At 49.9% G+C, this 18,532-nt stretch overlaps 6 protein-coding genes across 16 annotated transcripts; 3 read left to right on the plus strand and 3 right to left on the minus strand.

Annotated features, from left to right (window-relative positions):
* Window positions 1–380: 380 nt before the first annotated feature.
* On the plus strand, window positions 381–1,771 carry LOC120895109 (tetratricopeptide repeat protein 1). The gene is made up of 2 exons (XM_040298145.1): window positions 381–1,186; window positions 1,262–1,771. Exons 1-2 carry the CDS (start codon window positions 588–590, stop codon window positions 1,551–1,553), a joined length of 891 nt encoding a protein of 296 aa, XP_040154079.1. The 5' UTR covers window positions 381–587; the 3' UTR covers window positions 1,554–1,771.
* Window positions 1,772–1,774: 3 nt separating this feature from the next.
* Window positions 1,775–4,457, minus strand: LOC120895108 (persulfide dioxygenase ETHE1, mitochondrial). 2 transcript variants are annotated; one of them, XM_040298143.1, is made up of 6 exons: window positions 4,260–4,457; window positions 3,642–3,936; window positions 2,878–3,022; window positions 2,451–2,817; window positions 2,252–2,370; window positions 1,775–2,163 (listed from the first exon to the last, which is right to left on the minus strand). In XM_040298143.1, the coding sequence occupies exons 2-6, from the start codon at window positions 3,885–3,887 to the stop codon at window positions 2,105–2,107; spliced, it is 936 nt and encodes a 311-aa protein (XP_040154077.1). In that variant the 5' UTR covers window positions 3,888–3,936; window positions 4,260–4,457; the 3' UTR covers window positions 1,775–2,104. The 2 variants fall into 2 exon arrangements, with proteins under 2 accessions (XP_040154077.1, XP_040154078.1); XM_040298144.1 differs by lacking the exon at window positions 4,260–4,457 and adding an exon at window positions 4,008–4,027.
* Window positions 4,458–4,738: 281 nt separating this feature from the next.
* On the plus strand, window positions 4,739–6,309 carry LOC120895112 (thioredoxin, mitochondrial). The gene is made up of 3 exons (XM_040298148.1): window positions 4,739–5,035; window positions 5,281–5,432; window positions 5,571–6,309. Exons 2-3 carry the CDS (start codon window positions 5,313–5,315, stop codon window positions 5,859–5,861), a joined length of 411 nt encoding a protein of 136 aa, XP_040154082.1. The 5' UTR covers window positions 4,739–5,035; window positions 5,281–5,312; the 3' UTR covers window positions 5,862–6,309.
* Window positions 6,310–6,418: 109 nt separating this feature from the next.
* Window positions 6,419–9,406, plus strand: LOC120895105 (EF-hand domain-containing family member C2). Its single transcript, XM_040298133.1, has 4 exons — window positions 6,419–6,756; window positions 6,859–7,400; window positions 7,470–8,951; window positions 9,017–9,406. The coding sequence occupies exons 1-4, from the start codon at window positions 6,706–6,708 to the stop codon at window positions 9,228–9,230; spliced, it is 2,289 nt and encodes a 762-aa protein (XP_040154067.1). The 5' UTR covers window positions 6,419–6,705; the 3' UTR covers window positions 9,231–9,406.
* LOC120895106 (USP6 N-terminal-like protein) lies at window positions 9,407–18,022 on the minus strand. 10 transcript variants are annotated; one of them, XR_005738287.1, is made up of 8 exons: window positions 17,859–18,021; window positions 13,369–14,571; window positions 13,139–13,288; window positions 12,887–13,057; window positions 12,597–12,816; window positions 11,989–12,027; window positions 11,494–11,747; window positions 10,109–10,221 (listed from the first exon to the last, which is right to left on the minus strand). XR_005738287.1 is itself a non-coding variant. In XM_040298140.1 (7 exons), exons 2-7 carry the CDS (start codon window positions 14,320–14,322, stop codon window positions 11,593–11,595), a joined length of 1,689 nt encoding a protein of 562 aa, XP_040154074.1. In that variant the 5' UTR covers window positions 14,323–14,571; window positions 17,859–18,021; the 3' UTR covers window positions 11,392–11,592. The 10 variants fall into 10 exon arrangements, 8 of the variants coding, with proteins under 8 accessions (XP_040154068.1, XP_040154072.1, XP_040154069.1 ...); XR_005738288.1 differs by lacking the exon at window positions 10,109–10,221 and adding an exon at window positions 11,109–11,345; XM_040298140.1 differs by lacking the exon at window positions 10,109–10,221 and having other exon boundaries at window positions 11,392–11,747.
* Window positions 10,458–11,285, minus strand: LOC120895111. The gene has a single exon (XM_040298147.1). It carries the CDS (start codon window positions 11,155–11,157, stop codon window positions 10,600–10,602), a length of 558 nt encoding a protein of 185 aa, XP_040154081.1. The 5' UTR covers window positions 11,158–11,285; the 3' UTR covers window positions 10,458–10,599.
* Window positions 18,023–18,532: the final 510 nt, after the last annotated feature.

Genomic DNA, 18,532 nt, shown 5'->3' on the forward strand with positions numbered 1-18,532 from the left:
GATCCAACATATTGAATTATTTTTTGTAACCCCTAACCTGCCTAACCTGATTGTAAGGCTGAAAATACACGGACCGGAATTTCGCGGCCGCGGAATTCCGCCTGCTGTCAAACCCTTGTACAAACTGTCAACGGCAACTTTTCCGAATAGTCATATCCATACAATTTTCAGCAGGCGGAATTCCGTGGCCGCGAAATTCCGGTCCTTGTATTTTAGGAATAATGATTTTCCCCTTTTTTGAATGGCGCGAAAATACATTTTCGTTAAGTTTCGAGTGCTTTCGTTAAACATCGTTAAATGTTGTCCCATCACCACTGTTGACGCTCATTTGACAGCAAATGAGCGAGATGCAGCGATATTCTAACGTCAAAAACGCTCGCCATGTTGTACGGGAATATAACACCAAGTGCACTACATGCCTGCAGAAGAAGAAGCAAAACATTTCAGCAAGGCTCCACAAAGGGAAAAACTGTAAATACGAAATTCCGTAGCCGTGCCCTGCGACGTTCCAGAAAAGTCCCACATCTCGAGGTGACGAAACCGTAACACGCCTGCAACATATCCTCGTCCCCATCTGTTTGGCTGGAATGGGCGACAAAGTGCTTCCAGAGGTTTCCAAAAGCGACGACGAACAGTTCGAGGATGCACAGAGCAAGGAAGATTTTAACGAGCGAACCGTCGACGAAGTTATCGAAAAGGTGATGGGACTGTCCGTCCGGAGGCCACCCGACTCGGACGCGGAAGAGTTTGTCGACTGTGTGAATGGGCCGGAGGTGCCGCAATCCCAAAACAAACCGACGACAGCAGAGCAAGAGAATGAGTCATGTCGACAGGTAGCGGGAACGTCGGAAGAGGATTCACCACCCGAGGACGATCTAATAGACGAAGACTCCCAGCGGGACTACGAGTGTGGCCTGTCGGAGGAGGAACTGGAGGCGAACAAAACCAAAGCGGACGAGCTGAAGCAGCAGGGCAATGATCTGTTCAAGCAGGGCGAGCACAGCCGCTCGCTGGACCTGTACACACAAGCGCTCCGGCTGTGCCCGCTAGATCGCAAAGAGGCCAGGGCCATCCTGTACGCGAATCGTGCCGCTGCGAAAGCGAAGCTCGACCGCAAACAGTCCGCACTGGAAGATTGCACCAAAGCGCTAGAGTACAATCCCCACTACTTGAAGGCGTTGCTCAGGTACCGAACGACAGGCTGGACAACCGTCGCAGTGGTGCAAACCCCGTTATCTAACCATCTTTCTATTTTTACCAGACGCGCGAACCTGTACGAAGAGACTGACAAGCTGGACGAAAGTTTAGAGGACTATCGGAAGGTGCTAGAGCTGGAGCCCGGCAATGGCGAGGCACGGTCCGCCCAGATACGATTGCCGCCGAAGATAGCGGAACGCAACGAGCGGTTGAAGGAGGAAATGATGGGCAAGCTGAAGGATCTGGGCAACATGATACTGCGCCCGTTCGGACTGTCGACGCAAAACTTCGAGATGAAGCAGGACCCCCAGACGGGTTCGTACTCGATCAACTTTAACCAGGGCGGCAAACAATGACGCGCGGTGGGCGCGCGTGGCGTTCGATAGCGGGCCGGCGAGATGAACACGGCTGTACTGGCGCTGTAATGGGCTCGTCCTCTCGCTGGAGCTGAGGTAATAAAATTACGAGCAAAACATCTGTGAGCATATTTTAAACACTAAAACACACACACACACGAACACCACACATTTCAAGCTATGAGGAAAAAATAAAAAGGAATATAAGCATACACAGAGCGTTTTGTTTAAAAGTAACCGTTTTATTTTTGCAATGCAATTGTAGAATCCTTGCATAAGTCAAACATGAGCGAAGCTAACCCTACTACAGCTCCTTTGCAAGTGAAATTCCAAATTTGGACACAGTTTTGGAGTCTGATGGAAAACCCCAAGAAGATCCCAAAAGGGAAGAAAAAAGCTACTACATCATACACACAAAATATTGCAACAACTTTCTAGGCCGATTCATACTTCTACCCTGTGACGTCCAACAACATAAATACTTCCGGCTTTTCGCAGGCGAATATTTAAAAAAAAATCGCCAAACCGCACTACCCGATTATCACCAGAGTTTAGGCGTCCTTCGGAATGTCAAACAAACCACACTCACGATTCGCCGGGACAGCTTTGTCTATTTTAGATAGGACGTAATAGAAGAAAATAGAAAATGTTACCCAACGAAGGAACGAAACCTCCACCCACGGCGGTTGAAAACTTACCAATCATCTTCGGATAAGGCAGGTTCAAATTGTTCATCAGCTCGACGAACGCTTCCACATCCTTAGTAAGCCGTGGATTGTACCGCTTCTCTTCTGCAACCGTCGTTTCCATGTTACCCCTGGAACGACAAAGCACAACGCACATTGTCACACACACACTTTTCCACGTAACAAATTTACACATCCACAGACTACTTACTTGTAATCGTGCGCCGGAAACAGACGGAAGTTTTCCGGCAGTGTGAAGATGCGCTCGTGCACGGAACGATACAGCGAGCGGGAATCGCCTTCCTGGAAGTCGGTGCGACCGCAACCTCGAATCAGCAGCGTATCGCCGGTAAACGCAATGCCCTGCTCCTCGACCAGGAACGTCATGCAACCGTTCGTGTGGCCGGGCGTGGCCATCGCCCGCAGCTCGTGCCGCCCGAACTGGACCGTTTCGTTATCCACCAGATGCTTGTCCGCCTTGGCACCGCTGCTTTGTGAGATGACGCTTACCGTGCCGGGTAGCAGCTGCTTGAGGAACCCGGTGCCAGTAACATGGTCGGCGTGCATGTGAGTATTCACTGAGAGTAATGAAAGGGCAATATTAGGGAATAGCAGAATTAGGCAATATTACGGCTTACGGGCATATTTCAGCGTAAATCCAAGCTCCTTGATCAGCTGAGCATCACGTTTCGCCTGCTCCAGTACGGGATCGATCAGGATGGCTTCCTTCGTCGTGATGTCTGCCAACAGGTACGAATAGGTGTGGGATTGCTCATCGAACAGCTGAAACGAACGAAACGGGCGTATCATCACTATCATTATCGTGTTGCTTTTGGCAGACGGATAGTAAGCCAAACTCTAGCTATATGAAGGCATCATGGAAATGATAAGCAACTTGTTTTATTTGCCGTCTCAGAGCGTAATAATAGAGCAGGTGCATCTCGTAGGGAGAGATGTATTTGTTGCATCATACTTCCGCAAGCGCAAAAAAACGATAAGAACACTGCATTGCTACTGTTAAAAATAAGTTTACCCATTCTCCTGCCCTCACCTGTCCATCGGTTACCATAGTTATTTTAAAGTCAAACAAAAGTATTTTCCTTCGTGAGCGTATGTAATCGCCCACAGTAAGCGTGTGTCTTGGGAATCACGTCCAGGAAATTAATTTGGCCAAGCTTGCTCCTAACATGACACAGCGGAAATCATATTACAGCATCAATACATACAAAACGAAACCATCTCTCATGCCATGCTCTTCATGATGACCCCCACCATGAATGTAATGACTCTTGTCAGAGACCCAATACACTCCTATTTTGTCTTCCTACATTAGTTGTTCGTCCGAAGAAAGCTGCCGATTCCAGTGACGACGATGATAAATACGCGAACAAGTAAAGCTCACCTGTCTGAAGAAGAAATCTTCCGTGAACGGCTTGCGTGAATCCAACATTTTCACCCCCTGCGCTAACGTTGCGGTCTGAGCAAGCGAACAGGTTGTTGACGACTTTATGTACGCCGCGGCACTGCTGGCAATCGTACGCACAGCCAACTTCGTTCCCTGCTGCTGGCTAGGTAGCACCAACACACTCGTCCCCGCCGCTGACGCCGCTGCCGCCAGTCGTCGAACGCTAATGATGAGCTGTCGCATGGTTTCACCCCCTCACTGTTTTTGTCTTGCAAGGCAGCCCACGAACACACTGGTCAGAAAGGGAGGCAATGGATAGAAATTCATTAACAGTGCACGATTGAATGCTGCCGAAAATTAAACCTTTATCTTCACAATCCTGATAAGCGGAGATAAGAACAATGCGATGTTTCAAACACATTTTGATAAGCAAAACGGATGAATTGGGAGCAACAGAGAGACTACTGGCAAAGTAGGAACGCGACAGATGCAAATGAAATTGAAACCCATATTAAAAGCAATTGCGCTCATAATCATAACATTGTTTGTCAAGGTCACAAGCTATGCATTTGTATTATCGCCGGGTGATGAATTAGAAGCGCGAGCAAAACAAACCTTTTGTCGTTGCGTGTGCCTTTGCGAGGCGGGAAACACTTTAGTCGAACTAAACACCAAACACTTGATCGCACGTCGAAGGTTCTTAGTAATTCACCAGCTGCATTTATATTTGCTGCTAATCGTGTGCACCGATAGCGTAGTTTGCGAATAATCTCCCCCTCAACAGCAACAGCTGATTACGATAAATAAGCTTTATTTACTAATAACGAGCGGATCTGACATCATCGAGGCGGGTGCAGTGTGTCCGATTGTTGCACTACGTCACTGATCGCGCTGGATGTTTTGTCATCCAGTGCAGAATAGCGAACAACCCTTTTTCAAACCGTGGATTAACCTACGATTAATAAGCACAGTTGTGGTATACTGAAATATTAAAATATTTAATCCAATTTAACCGCATAAAAAACATTTTTTCCTATTTTTTATCAACTGTCACTCTTGACATTTCTCCAAAAGTGGAAACGTCAAACACGCTGTTCATGTCCGCAATAACAAAAAAAAAGATTGAGCAACCAAAATTGGTTCCCCGTTCGGTGTCTCTTGTGTACAAATCTTTGGGCCAATATCCCCATCTTTTCCTCGTTATCTCAATTTAGTTTTCTTTTCTTTCTACACTTCGCTGTTGTTAGTTAGTGGATAAGCGTTTTATTTCGATTGTTGTTGTATTAAATGTACGCTCGATTTATGTGTCTACTGTAGGCGGTGGTACGATAACTTTGGATAAAAAAAAAAAAAACAAACAAAACAAAGCTATCTACAGTGAAAAATAGAAGGTATTTATCAGAACGAAACCTGCATACTGCAGCAACATAAACGCCTCTTACAGGTTGTGCTGAGTGCTCTCTCGCAATTATATTGCTTTATGTAATGCCGTGCTGCTGTACGCACGAAATTGCGTGATTAGCATAGTGCGCGACAGATGTACCTAGAGGCGGGTTGTCGCCGCATGTATAACGCATGTGCCAGAGCATTCCATATCTTCTTTCTGATTACCTCTGATTCGTTACCCCTTTTCTAGCGACGTAAGAGATAACACACACACACAACACAATGCTCCGTATCTTCCGCAATGCCATCCTGGACAAACGCATCACCCGCAAGACGTTCTCCTTCTCAGCCATTGCGGCCAAGCGCTACGTCATAAAGGATCACTACGAGTTCGACCAGAAGGTAAACAACAACAACACCACGCGAAGGCCACTCGCTCGCACAACAGCTGATAGGCTGCAGAAGTCGTTGCCCGACCTTCCACAGTGGGTTTATTTATCCCAGGTTAACCCTTGCCCCGGTCCCTCTTTTTCCCCCCAGGTGATAAACAGCGACAACCCGGTGATCGTCAACTTCCACGCCGAATGGTGTGACCCGTGCAAAATACTTACCCCGAAGATGACGGAACTGCTGGAACCGTCGGAGGAGATCGATCTGGCGATCGTCGATGTGGACGACAATGCGGAGCTGGTGCAGACGTTCGAGGTGAAGGCGGTCCCCGCCATCCTTGCCTTCCGGAACGGTGTGGTGGTGGACAAATTCATCGGCCTGGTGGACGCGAACATGATCGAGAATCTGATTGGCAAGCTGACGAAGAAAAAGGCCACCTAAGGACCGGCGGCACGCAAACGGTCCCTGGTGTGTGTGTTTGTATGTGTGCGCGCGCGCGTGTGTGTGTGAGTGTATGTATGGTGGAACCGGATGCACGTGCATGGAATTTTAGCGCAATAACGGAGATGAGCCGTGCACGGGCACGGATTTCGTTAGATATACCAAGTTAGCATAGGAACGACTATCCCCTAGAACGGCAGAAATGAGAAAAGTGACGAAAAAAAGCAATTGTGTGCATTCAAAAGGTTCACATGTGGTGGTGTGCGAAACATCGCGACCTTCGTGCCACCCCTTCCTCTTATACTACTACGATAGGCATTGTGTGATTGTACAGTGATCGATTTTATTGTTTTGTTTTTTTGTTTTTCTGTAAGAGTCCACACACCAGGGGTGAAGCGATTTTATCTTTTAATTTACGATCGGAAAATATACGGGAAAGCGAAAACAACTCACCCGCCGTTCGAGTTGTGTGTATGTTGTAAGACGACGAGAAATGTAGAGCGTTAATTTAGGAAACATAGCCACTCGCTGTGGCCCACTTATCGCACTGTTCTGTAATTGTATCGGTAATATTTAATATGGTACCGCAATTTACACATCACCTCTCCCGGAGCATACCGACAGTACCGCCTCACGCATGCTCCAGCGAAGCTTAGCAACAACTCCAACCAGCTGCAACCGTCACTATTAGCAACGGTATTTACAGTTTGAATACTACCACATCTAGTCACAGTTGCCCCTTGGTCCCTGGCAGTCGTTGGTTAAACTTTGTTTTGCATTTGTGCAAACTCGGACCTGGTTAAAAGCGCTTTCTTTAATACAAAGTTCGTGCATTGGTGGCATAATGTTGCGGTGCTCTGGATTACCATTTCTTCCCGGTAACACCTTCCAGGATGTGAGTCACCACGGTCTTTGGTCGAAATTGGAATAACACGCTTTAATCGATTCGGATTTTGTTTTGGTCCTTTTCCTCCCTGTTTCGGTTGGTCGCTCCCAGATTGGTCGTTCGAAGTTTCACAAGTCGCACCACTTCGATCAACGCAACCAGGTGTGCATTCTGGTCGACGCAAAGCGTCCCGGCATCGGCGGCAAACCGTTGCTAGCGACGGACAGTCCCGAGTACACGCTGCCCTCGCTGTACCCGCCCAGCTATGGCCCTTCCCGGCCGGGCTGGCTCGAGTACGACCGGCAGGTGCTGTGCTTTTACGGCTACTTCCAGGAATCGCTCGGCAACGTCGATCGCATACCGTACCAGATACGGAACGTGCGCATTCTGTACTACCTCGAGGATGACACGATGCAGGTAAGCGAACCGCGTACGCTCAACTCCGGCATCCCGCAGGGTTGCCTGGTAACGCGCCAGCGCATACCGCGACCGCCGCCGTACGACAGCGAGTTTACCTCGCTGCTGGACCTCAACATCAACCACACGGTGCAGCTGTTCGACCGTGTGTACACCATTACGGGGTGTGACGATTTTAGCCGCCGCTTTCTCAACCGGCTCGGTGTGGCCGTGCCAGGTGCGGTCGAGCAACCGAGGTAAGGCATACGGTCGAGTCTGCTTTATACGCAGAGGAGGACAAAAAAAAAACAAGTCCACTTTTTCAGAGATCCTGCGACGGAGCTGCGCCAGCAGCAGGATTCGGCCAAAATGGCCCGCCGGCCAGCGTACAAAATCGATACGCTGGGCAAATTTCTCCAGTACGATCGGAAGGTGCTCCGGTTCAAGGGTGTCTGGGACGACCGGGGCAGCGTGTTCGGGGACGTGCACGAGCTCGAGGTGCTGTACCATCTTAGCGACGACACGTTCGAGATCAAGGAAAAGCTGCCAGTCAATTCGGGGCGCGATTCGAATGGGATGTTTCTGCGCCGCGGTCGGTTGCCGAAAACGTTCGACCACCTGCCGGCGATGGGTGCCAGCACACCGGTCACCGTGCTGAACGTGGTCGGCGGTGGGCTCAAGGGCGGCCGCTACCTAAACGATTCGGTCGGGATTGGCAAAGCGGATGGGAACTACTACCGGGACGCCGATCTGCGTATCGGGGCGCGCCTGAACGTGTACGGCCGGATGGTGCTGCTGACCGGGTGCGACCAGTTCACCGAGAGCTACTACCGCGAGTCGTACGGGCTGGAGGATTTCACCCCGCTGTACGGGTACAGCGCGCCGCGGGAGCAGTTTGTGGCGGGACGGCGCACCGAGCGGGAGCTGCCCCCGTTCAACGGCTGGGGCACGCACGAGGATTCCGAGGGCAACTGTCTGACGCTCGAGCCGAAACCGCCCAAAATCAACTTCCGCAAGTTCGTCGTGTACGATCGGTGCAGTTTGCGGTTCGGTGCGCGAATGGTCTCCAAAATACAGGAAAACAACGATCGCTTCTTCGTGATCAGCTACTACCTCAGCGACGATACGATCTCGGTGTACGAGATTCCGATACGCAACTCGGGCTTCCTCGGCGGCGAGTTCATCAAGCGCCGGAAGCTGGCCCTGCCCCAGCAGGACCCGTACGCGGCCGAACGGCCCGCCTGCTACGGGCCGCAGCACTTCTATCTCGGCGCCACCGTCCGGCTGCAGGACCACCAGTTTCACATCACGAATGCGGACATCTATGCGCTGCGCTTCATGGAGCAGCACTGCGAGGAGTTTCCGCTGTCGAATCTGGGCAAGATTGTGCGCAAGCTGCGCGATGCCATGCAGCCCCAGTACAAGGAGTACGTGGCGAAGCACATGGCAAAGATAGCGCAGGTCAAAATAGACGGGCGCACGGTCAGCACGATCACGTACGAGGCGCTGCGCGAGATACTGATCGAGCTGCTCGGGGAGCGCATCGTCGACCAGGAGATCGTGACGCTGTGCCGATTGTTTTCGGCCGAGTCGGAGCAGCCGGAACCGTGCGATCGGGAGCTCGTCCGGTCGGCCGTGCACGCCGAGCTGAACCGGGCGCTGTGGAGCGATCTGGAGCGCACCAAGGAGCACATCTATCATCTGGAACCGACCGGCGCGGAATGGCTGGCGCCACAGCGCATCCGAACGATCGTGAAAGCGTGCAAGATACCGTTGGACTGTGCGCTGATCGACAAAATGCTGCAAGTGTAAGTGGTGTGGCCGTTAGTGGCGAGTATGATTGCCAAGATGATTAATGGTTCGCTTTTTGCAGGTTGAATAAAAATGGAGAGGACAACATTTCGATGGAAGATTTCCTGACCATGCTGAACCCGGCAGCCGTACCGAGCAAACCGATACAGCCGCTCAACATCAAGCACGATGTGTGCCACTTCACGCCGTACCGCGTCACTGGTAAGCTGGTCAACTGGGATGAGCTGTTGGCGCACATCGACCTCGAGCGGACGTTGACGAATCAAACTTCTTAAATTTTGGCCAACTGTCGTGTAGTAGCAGTGTGTGTGAGTGCTGACACGTGACAAGGCTGTTTCGTGCCGTAAATTTTGTGTGAGTGCAGTTTTACTAAAATATATTTTTCTGGAAATTGGGGCTTTTTATGTCTCTCATGATGAATGTAATAAAGAGAAGACTTTCATAAACAAGATCAGCTTAGTTACACTTTCATTCTCAAAGTTATGCTTTATTCACACTGTGTAAAGTTGGAAATATTCCGATTTTACCGCTCTAAACCGCTAACCTTGCAGCCAAGAGCAAAATTATCGTACACCACACTCCTCTTGTTCTTAAAACTGGATAAAGGTAAGAAAAGGAGTACACAGGTTCGTCCTCTTCTTTGGGCAGTGAGCAATGTTGTGAGCCTAAACTACACTCAAAAGGGCAGGAGTTCCTGTGAAACGACTTGACCACCTGTGAACGAACACACACACGCATCGCGCAGCAACTAAAACGATAGCTGCTTTTCCGTCAGCTCATCCTCGTCTTCCTCGTCAACGGCAGGCTGCTGCTGTTCCGGCGAGTGCAACATTATCGTTGGATTCGTTTGACCGTTCGGGGAAGGGTCAGTCGCTGACTGCTCCATCGGATCCAACTCTGTCTCCTCCGACTCTCCCGGCACAAGTGATACGTCATCACCGGTGTCTCTTTCCTTCGTCCTCTGCACTGGATTTCCAGCCTCCGCTGCGCCATCGTCTTCTTCATCATCCAGCATAAGCTCGACGGCTGCCCCGTAGGAGGAGAGCTCCTCGTCCGACAGCTGGGCGGCCAGCTGATCAAGCAAAAGGACGGCCGAGGTGGTACCAGCGGGCGGAGGATCGCGGCTACTTGGATGCTGGCCCGATGCTTGCAGCCGGAATATATCACAGGTACGGTCGTACGACGTCAGGCTGATGTCGTTCGTTGAGGTTACAGATGTTCCAGTCAGCGAGTGCTTCGTTATGCTTCCACCATCCATGTCCGAAACTACAAGAAAGGGGTGTTAGGTTTTAGTTGCTTCGCGACGCTTTTTGCTGCGATACGCAGTTGCCCAAACTCAGGCAGAGCGAAATGGTTAAACCAAAAAGATCGCGCACTCATTGAAAACTTCCATGCTTGGCAACCATGTTCGAGTCTACGGAATAATGTCATGCTAAGGGATGCAACAACTATTGCCAACAAAACTATAGAATTTGTATGGAAATTAAAACACAACTCAACTATAACAATGGTAGATCCGATAACGGTACAGAGCAAGCTTTATGCGTAAATTATAATAATTATGGCATAGGAAAATCAATACGCCGAATCAATCGTTTCTCGCCAACTGTGTGTTGCATGCCGCGTGCCAAAAATAAAGAACGTTTAGCACATTTTGGTCGCATCGTAGCACAAGCACTCCGAGATCGGTAGCGGTGGGAAGGGGTTTTTGTACGCCTCGGAGAATGCCGGAACCGGTGCCTTCTGCTTGACGCAATCGCGCACCGGCAAGGGTGCGTCACACTTCGGTGGAAACTTAACCTTGCCGCAGCCGGGCACCTGCACGCGCAGGCATAGGTCCTCCTTGATTTTGATGCATTCCGGCGCCTCAACGCTGGGAGCGGGCGAGGTACAGCTGGTCTTCTTAAGCACCGGCTCGCGTCTCCGGCGGGTCATGTTGAGCAGACCGGCATCGTCGCAGCTAAACTCGCGCGGCTTCGGCGGATCCGGACAGGGTCGCCACATCTGCGGGCTGGCCACCTGCAAACGCTCCGGCACGGTGCCCTCGAACACGCCCAAATCTCGGGCACGGTCTTCGCACACTTTCTGCTTGCACTTCTCGCTCCCCGTTCCCGACCGGTTCTTCGGGGCTTTCGAGGACATTGGCCGTACCATAGGCACCATGCCCAGATGGCCGATAGTTTCTTTAACAATTCGATACATTATTTGCTCTGCTTGATTGGATGATGGATTCGATGAATTCTCTTCTTCCTTGGCTGTGGCACCGGGGTTACACTTTGAATTTTGCTAAAAGACTTAAAATTTTGCTTCCGCCACTAACGACAGACCGAAATCGAATGAACGTTCTCTGGTGCTCTTGCTACAGTGGAAGCTTCACGCACCAACGGTTACTAAGATAGCAAAAAAAAAGACAAAGCACGTAAACCACCTTTGATCTTCGATTTCATGATGGTGCAAGTGTATGCACTGCGAACGGGGTTGCTCTTTTTTATTTTTGAGTATTGGTATTTGCCTACTTTACGCACAGTTTACGCTTACCCATTTTGTTGTTGTTGTAATTCTCACAAACCGAGAGAACTACGCAGAGGAAGGACGAGTACCGGAATGGTTCCGCGCCATATTATGCTACACCGTTCTTTACAAGCGAGTACTTTCTTCGATAATTCTATCGTTATCACAATAGTCATCAATCGAATCGATGATGACGAGGGAATTTAAGCTGGTCGCCAACGAGGTACCGGTATCGAACGTAGTGAAACTCTGGATTGTGCGCAACGAGCTGGTACTAACGCCTGCGTTTTGGGGCACGGCAGGAGAGGAGTTTATCAAAACGGACAGGTTTTTTTTTCGTTCAAATGCACACACGAATGGTTGTTGAGCCGGCACAGCCGCGGTTGGAAAGGGGGGTGGTTGCAACATAAAAATAAATGAAAATAAAAACATATGTATAGATGAATGTACCCGGTTCGAAGGATTGGAATTTTGGGGTTTTAGAGCATCAATCTGCGAAACTGCGAGTGATTAAACCATTACCTTTGACTATACGCGCATTTTTTGGCAGCCTTTGCAAGCCTGCAGGTTTAGTTAGGAGAGCAGAACAATCGCAACGTTAGGAGAAAAACAGAGTAATTATTAGTAGAAGCTTTGCTAATGTGGATGGCATTGGGCGGTTGCTTTTAAACATTTTTTAAATGTACGAATTAAACCCCGATCGACAATTAATGGACGAAGTGTACCGATGGAACACAGATGAGCACAACGCACAGACACGACGCATGGGACGGTTTCATGTGTGTGGTGTGTGTGTTTAGGATGTGATATGAGATTGCTCGCGACCCTATGGTTAATTTTGGCAACAATACACAACAAGAAATGCTTAACAAGCTGGCAGCACATGAAAAAAACAAGACACTACAAGAACTAGCATAAATGAAAATACTACTTAATTTAACGTAATTATCAAACAAAACGCATGAACAACAATCAACAGCGCTTGGAAAGCTCTAACTAGCTACACATACCAACTGTTATCAATGATTTTAAGCCTATTTTAATGAAACCAACGGACAAACAAAACCGAAGCAAATAAGCAAATCGCACATGCCACCGATAAAAAGAACAACACGTAACAACGTACTAACCTGTATGCAGTTGGCTCACAGTATCTTCCGTAATATCATCGTAATCTTTCTCCGTGCGCTCGTCGTCTTCATCTTCCGCCGTAGCGGCACGGTCTCCGGCCCCCTGCACGCCATTATTGTACTGTTCTTCTTCCTCCTCGTTCTTCGATTCGCTGCGATACAGCACCGTCTCCTTGAGTGCTATCTCTCGCTCCGAAAACTGTTCATTGCGATGGCCGATCTGTGAATTTGAAAAATAGAAAAATCTATAGCGCTTTCTTCCACAAAAGAATATGACGCACTTCACTTACTCTGGCCTTTGTGGAAGGTTCGACCGTTTGCCCCCGTGGCATTGTGGGTAGCTCGTTGGCGGATGGAGGTGGCAGATTTAGCAGTTTTAGCTTCTTCAGCTCGTCCATCGAACTCTGAAGCGCTTTTATCACATAGTCATCATCATAGCCGAACTGTTTGTGCAGCGATGTCTGCCACAAAGGGGAGGTAGGAAAAAAAGGAAAATAAATGAACAGATTACAACGAGTTTCTCATCCGCAACTAAAACTCACCTGTAGGAAGTCCGTCACCTGATCCATGTCCTTCATCCGAAGAAGTTTCGTTTTGTGAACCTTTAGTATCGTGTAAGCCATCGCCGTTAGTACGCGTTCGCCGTACATCATGTAGATGTCCCACACCCGCAGACAAAGACTGAAGGGTATCTGCAAGGCAATGGGTTCAACAAACATTGCCAATAAATTCAACAAAACAGAAAATTCAGACCCCACCCGACACAACTTACCCGCTCGATGAAGATAACAAAAAACCATTTCAACGAGTACAGCACCGAGTGTACCTCGTGCTTGTCGAGATGTTTCTTCACCTTGGGCAAACACTTGGTCAGGATGCGGTCGTGGTGCGCCAGGAACCGCATCAGCTTCGGAAACCCCACTATATACAGCCCGTGCATGGCGTAGCGCTGATTCGTCATCAGTACGTCCAGCGCCCAGAACGTGTCCTCCTCGTCGAAGTACATCAGCAGCACCGCGGCGACCGTCGACATGCCCTGGCAGTAGCCGACCTCGGTGTTGTACATACTGTACGCGGCTAGCACGCGGAACAGGCTCTGCTGCTTCACGCTGTACCGCTCGCGGTAGAACACGTGATTGCGGAACTGTCGGTTAACGTCGAAATCGATCTGCCGTATGTCGGGACTGTGGCGCCGGGCACAGTCCAGCATCCGGTCGTACATGCCCCCATTCTCCCGGATCTGCCGGTCCAGGTCGAGCAGCTTGCGCCAGATCGCCGAGCGCATCCGATCCGGGATGCCTTTCATTACGCGCCGGCGCAGATTTTCCTTGGTCGCCGCCGCGTCCCAGTTTTTGTGCATCTTGACCCATTTCTTCACGCGCTCCATCTCGATCCGGTGCTGCAGCAGCTCCGCCTCCTTCGACTGGGCCGGCGCCACGGGATGCAGGAAGCCGTACCGGTCCGCCTGCGTGTACACTTCGAACATTGGATCTTCCCACGCATCGATACTGTCGCACTTGCGGCCCTGATCGTAGCGCAGGAATATCTCATCCCGCTCGGCGTTCGCCCGCTCGAGCAACAGCAGCTCCTCGTCAGTCATCTTCGTGCGAGATGCGACCGCTACCGTGTCGAGCCTCCGGTCTGCTGCTGCTGCTGATTGCGGGTTTAGCGTCTGCTTCTGTTGCTGCTGGTCGGTCGACAAGCTGTACCGATCGTACCTGGTCATGGACGGATGGACGCAGGCGACAGTCCAGTCTGGCGGGTTGGGCTTGCTGCTGGGTTGCGGCTATGGCGGCTGGCAGGAACTGTGGCACAATGCGTACTACTGGCAACATCAGCATTGCTCGCTGGCACATTTTTCCATCCACACGCCCAGATGCAGATTGGAAGCAGCTGGACACCGGGTGGAACACACCCGTCCTGGTGCGGTCACACACTTTCCGATTGGGGCAGGATTTTCTTTTCTACCAACGAGCTGGAATGAAACGAGCAAACAATTAGTAGGCTGGATTCTACTACCGACCTGGTGGGGCCTTTGATCTTTCCACTTGGTCGACTTCTTAATTTAAAATGCAACGAAGAAGAATATTAAAAAAAAACACCGTAAGCATTCCCCGTGCGAAAGGTCGAACAAACGGAGAATTTTGATGAATCATCCGACAGAATGGAACTGTACGAGCGGCGCCGATAGGTGAAATCGCACGTCCGTATGAAGTAACTATATCGTACTTTTGGCTTTTAAAATGCCTAGATTGCCCTCTTCTACTCGTGAACCGAACAACAATTCATTATTCATAAGCTGAAACTGCACTTATCACGTGCAAAGGGGCGTAAATAATGAGCTGCCCACCGTGGCAAACAATCCGTCGAGCAGTTTGCGCTAGTGGTGTGACAAGCTTATAGTACTGGTCAACTAGTTGGGTTAAACCAAACCCTATCCCCTTCGCTGGCCCTTTCCTCAACGATATATGAACGCGAAAAGTGTCCGAATATGTTTTTTCTCGTTTACTGGCACAAAGCAATGGTGGTGGAGCCAGAAAAATGGGTTCGATTATAAATAAAATTTTAATTCTGCTCTAACTTAGGGTTCAGCAACCGCCGACCAATGCACAATCCAATTTTACCAGTTGCATCGTCGCTGTTTGTCTGCTGCTCGTACCGTACCAGCTTCGTACAGACCAGCATGGGTCGTGGGCACGGTGCCAACATTATTTATGCTGCATCTTCTTCTTTTATTTTTATGCAGCCATTGTCTCCACCACTTTCGCTTCCGCATTTTGAAGTCGAAAATCGTCCCCGTTCAAAAGCGTTACGTTGTCGTACCCAAAGAGACCCAAATCCTCAAAGCCTACTTACACCCGGCGGGGGGGTCCACACGATTCGCACGTTTATTCCATTTAACTTGGTGTTGCATTTGTCTTGTGCATGCAGCAAGCCGACGAACCGTGAGAAAGTTCGCCATTTGTACGCGACGTGCCGCCGCGGCCTGGCTTCGACGTTGCTTGGGGTTCGTGGTGGCGAAAAGCTGGCAAACAAGGGAGACTGTGTGCCAAACCGAGCGGTCTCAATTGGGCGACGAGCTAGCCGAGCTGAATAGCATTATCATGCAGTAACCTTGACGGTGCGGCACGGCAAAATATAAATTTCCCGACCATCATCATTTTGGAGTCGGTCGGCCATTCCATTATGCAATGGGGCGACGCTGTGCTTTATTTGTGACGGCTTATAAATCGCGTAATTGAATGCACGTGAGAATAGGTACGAACAGTTAGCCTAAAACACCGCCTAAACATGAGCTTAGTGTCTTTAAATTCATCCAACATGGATGTTTGGCAATGTCCCATAAAAATGACAAACTGATGATAAATATAAAAAAATGGCAAACATTATTTTCGCCAAAATGAAAAACTCGTTCGTGGCCGCGCGCTCTACTCCTCCCATCCGACGATCATCTCTTTGAAGGGTCATCCACTTCACGATCTTCGAGGGCATATGTAGCAATGTCGGACCAAAACGGTAACCAACAACGACATCAAGGCAGTACGCAGTAACCGGTGGCTCGTGAAAGTTTCTTCACCACCTTTTCGGCCACGGTGGTGTTCGGCACGCATCGTTTACTTGGGCCTGGTCATAAATGCCGGTCAGCATCGAACACCGAGCTCGAGCTACCAGCTGCTGCTGCTGCTGCTGCTGGTGATGTTTGTTATACTTGATTGCTGTTTGGCGCTGGGCAACAACGACGTTGCCTCTCGACATCCATATCTATGCTTCTCCCGTGTCTTGTGCGTGTGCATCTCCAGCGTTTTTGCCAAATGAGGAATAGCGGGGCCCTTCGGTGAAAACTGCAGGGTTTCGCTTAAACTCGGCAGCTGTTGCAGTGGAAATTTGTGCTGGAATCATTACGGGACACGCGACAGCGGGTGTTCTCTCTTCCTTTTTGCGCATCTGCCAGGGCACACGCTTATGCACCTTGCTACCATACCATATGCAGGTGACGGCAAAGCATCATGGCAACGCAAGGAGAAGGATTTTTTGTTATCGTAGACGAGAGACGACCGGTGTTGCACCGGGAAATGCAAACAAAAACAGCAGTCACACACAAACACACACACACAAGCTCACGCGACTCCATGGCTTGCTAGCTTACACTGTATGGCTTTCTTCATTGCCACCGGGGAGCGTCTTGGTTTTGCGTTTTCGTTTTCTTTTTTAAACAGCTGCTGTTTATCTTATCTATCGCTTCGCCGTATGTACATTAGCGTCAAATATCACGAGCTAATGAACCTCAGCAAGAATGCGGAACCAGCATACACACACACACTCACTGTTGCGGCGGAAGGTTAAAGTATTGTTTCTACGCCATATCCAACACTGCCCGCTGGTTGCGGACTGCCGAGACGACGATGACGCAGTCCTCTCGCCCAATCACAATTATTGCTTACAACATCGAAATTCCGGTTATGCAAAGTGTAGGCCCGATGTCGGCCACATGCACACACTCGCGGGGTATTATGGGACCGCCGTCGCCACCGCCGCCAACAGAGTGTTGATTCCGTAACACAACACTGGGACCGTTTTTCGTGGAGTTTGGAGGAGTGCGTTAACCACAGATGGCAATGCGCGTGTGGGAGCCTCCGATAACGCACACTACTGGGACAAACGATTAAGAGCAGCGACTGCCATTTCTGCGTTCGACTAATCACATCCCGTACATAGCAAACCCTTCCTACCCCACAACCCCTCTCCCCTCCTCACTACACCTTTTCTGAAAGGGCACAACTAGCTTAGTATGTGTGGCAAGCGTTGCTAATAGCAACGTAACGAGGCTTTTCCGCGAAAGGTTTTGCGAATGCTCTTTCTAGGTACAGTTTCCAGCGCACTGCTCACCAAACACACTTCCCTTTGGCACACTACAGCTTCCATCAACAAAAGGAGGGGGAAAGGTCTCTCGACAGCGTTCCGCGCCTCTGGCTTTGGTGATGGATTGTTTTTCCTTTCACAACGCGTTTTTCGTCGTCGAATTAGCGATTAAGCACACAATTTCAGCAACACATACACAACACTCCTCTAGCAGGATGCGAATCATGATAGACACAGCGATAAAGCACCATACGCAAGAAACATAGCGAGCTTGAAATGCTTTACTTTTCTGCAAGCGAGCGGAGACGCTACATTCCATTCAACATCACTACATCACATTAAAACTCTTGTTTCCCTTTGCAAATTACACAAACACTACGGAAGCTCAAAGCCCGTGCTTACCGAACTTTAACATTTAACGATATCCACTCCCACCGCTTGCGACTGCAACCTGTTCTTAGGGCGGAAAACGACGAAAATATCTCCCCCAAACAGCGGCACACAACAAAAGCGCGTCCGACGTCCCGAAACGTTTACAGCACACACAGTCCCCGCCCGATTTAGCCGAGCCGTCCCGCTGCCCGCTGGGCAAAGCGACGGAAGAAATCATTGCCTTTCGCGCATTTTCGCATGCCTTCTTTTTCCCTCCTACGGCAAGCAGCTTTGTCAAGCAGCGTGTCGAGCTACCCGTCCCTGGCTCTGCTGTCTACCCCTCGCCTGTGCGCGCTGACCAAGGTTTAGATGTGCTGGTGCGCCAGATGGCCAATCGCTGTCAGCCGTCGTCCGTGCTCATCAGTGTGGCCAGATTTCTTGGCGGTAGTCGGTAGGAGGTTCAATTTGTATGGGTAGTTTTCGGTATGTTTTGAAGTGAGGTGGGGTTGCTAATCTGCACGACAAAATATTTAAAGGCGATGCATCAGATTTGGTTCATAGCGGTCACACGAATGAGGCCTTTCTGAAGTGTCGATCTGAAAATTGTACTAGGGATTCTAAGCCAACGAAGGATTGAGATGCACAATTCCTTTTGAGCAGAGGCGATTACCTTTTCTCGGGCGCGTAGGATTAGTCGCAGTGGC

This window comes from Anopheles arabiensis, chromosome 2 (genome assembly GCF_016920715.1).
Source record: "Anopheles arabiensis isolate DONGOLA chromosome 2, AaraD3, whole genome shotgun sequence".
Taxonomy (NCBI): domain Eukaryota; kingdom Metazoa; phylum Arthropoda; class Insecta; order Diptera; family Culicidae; genus Anopheles; species Anopheles arabiensis.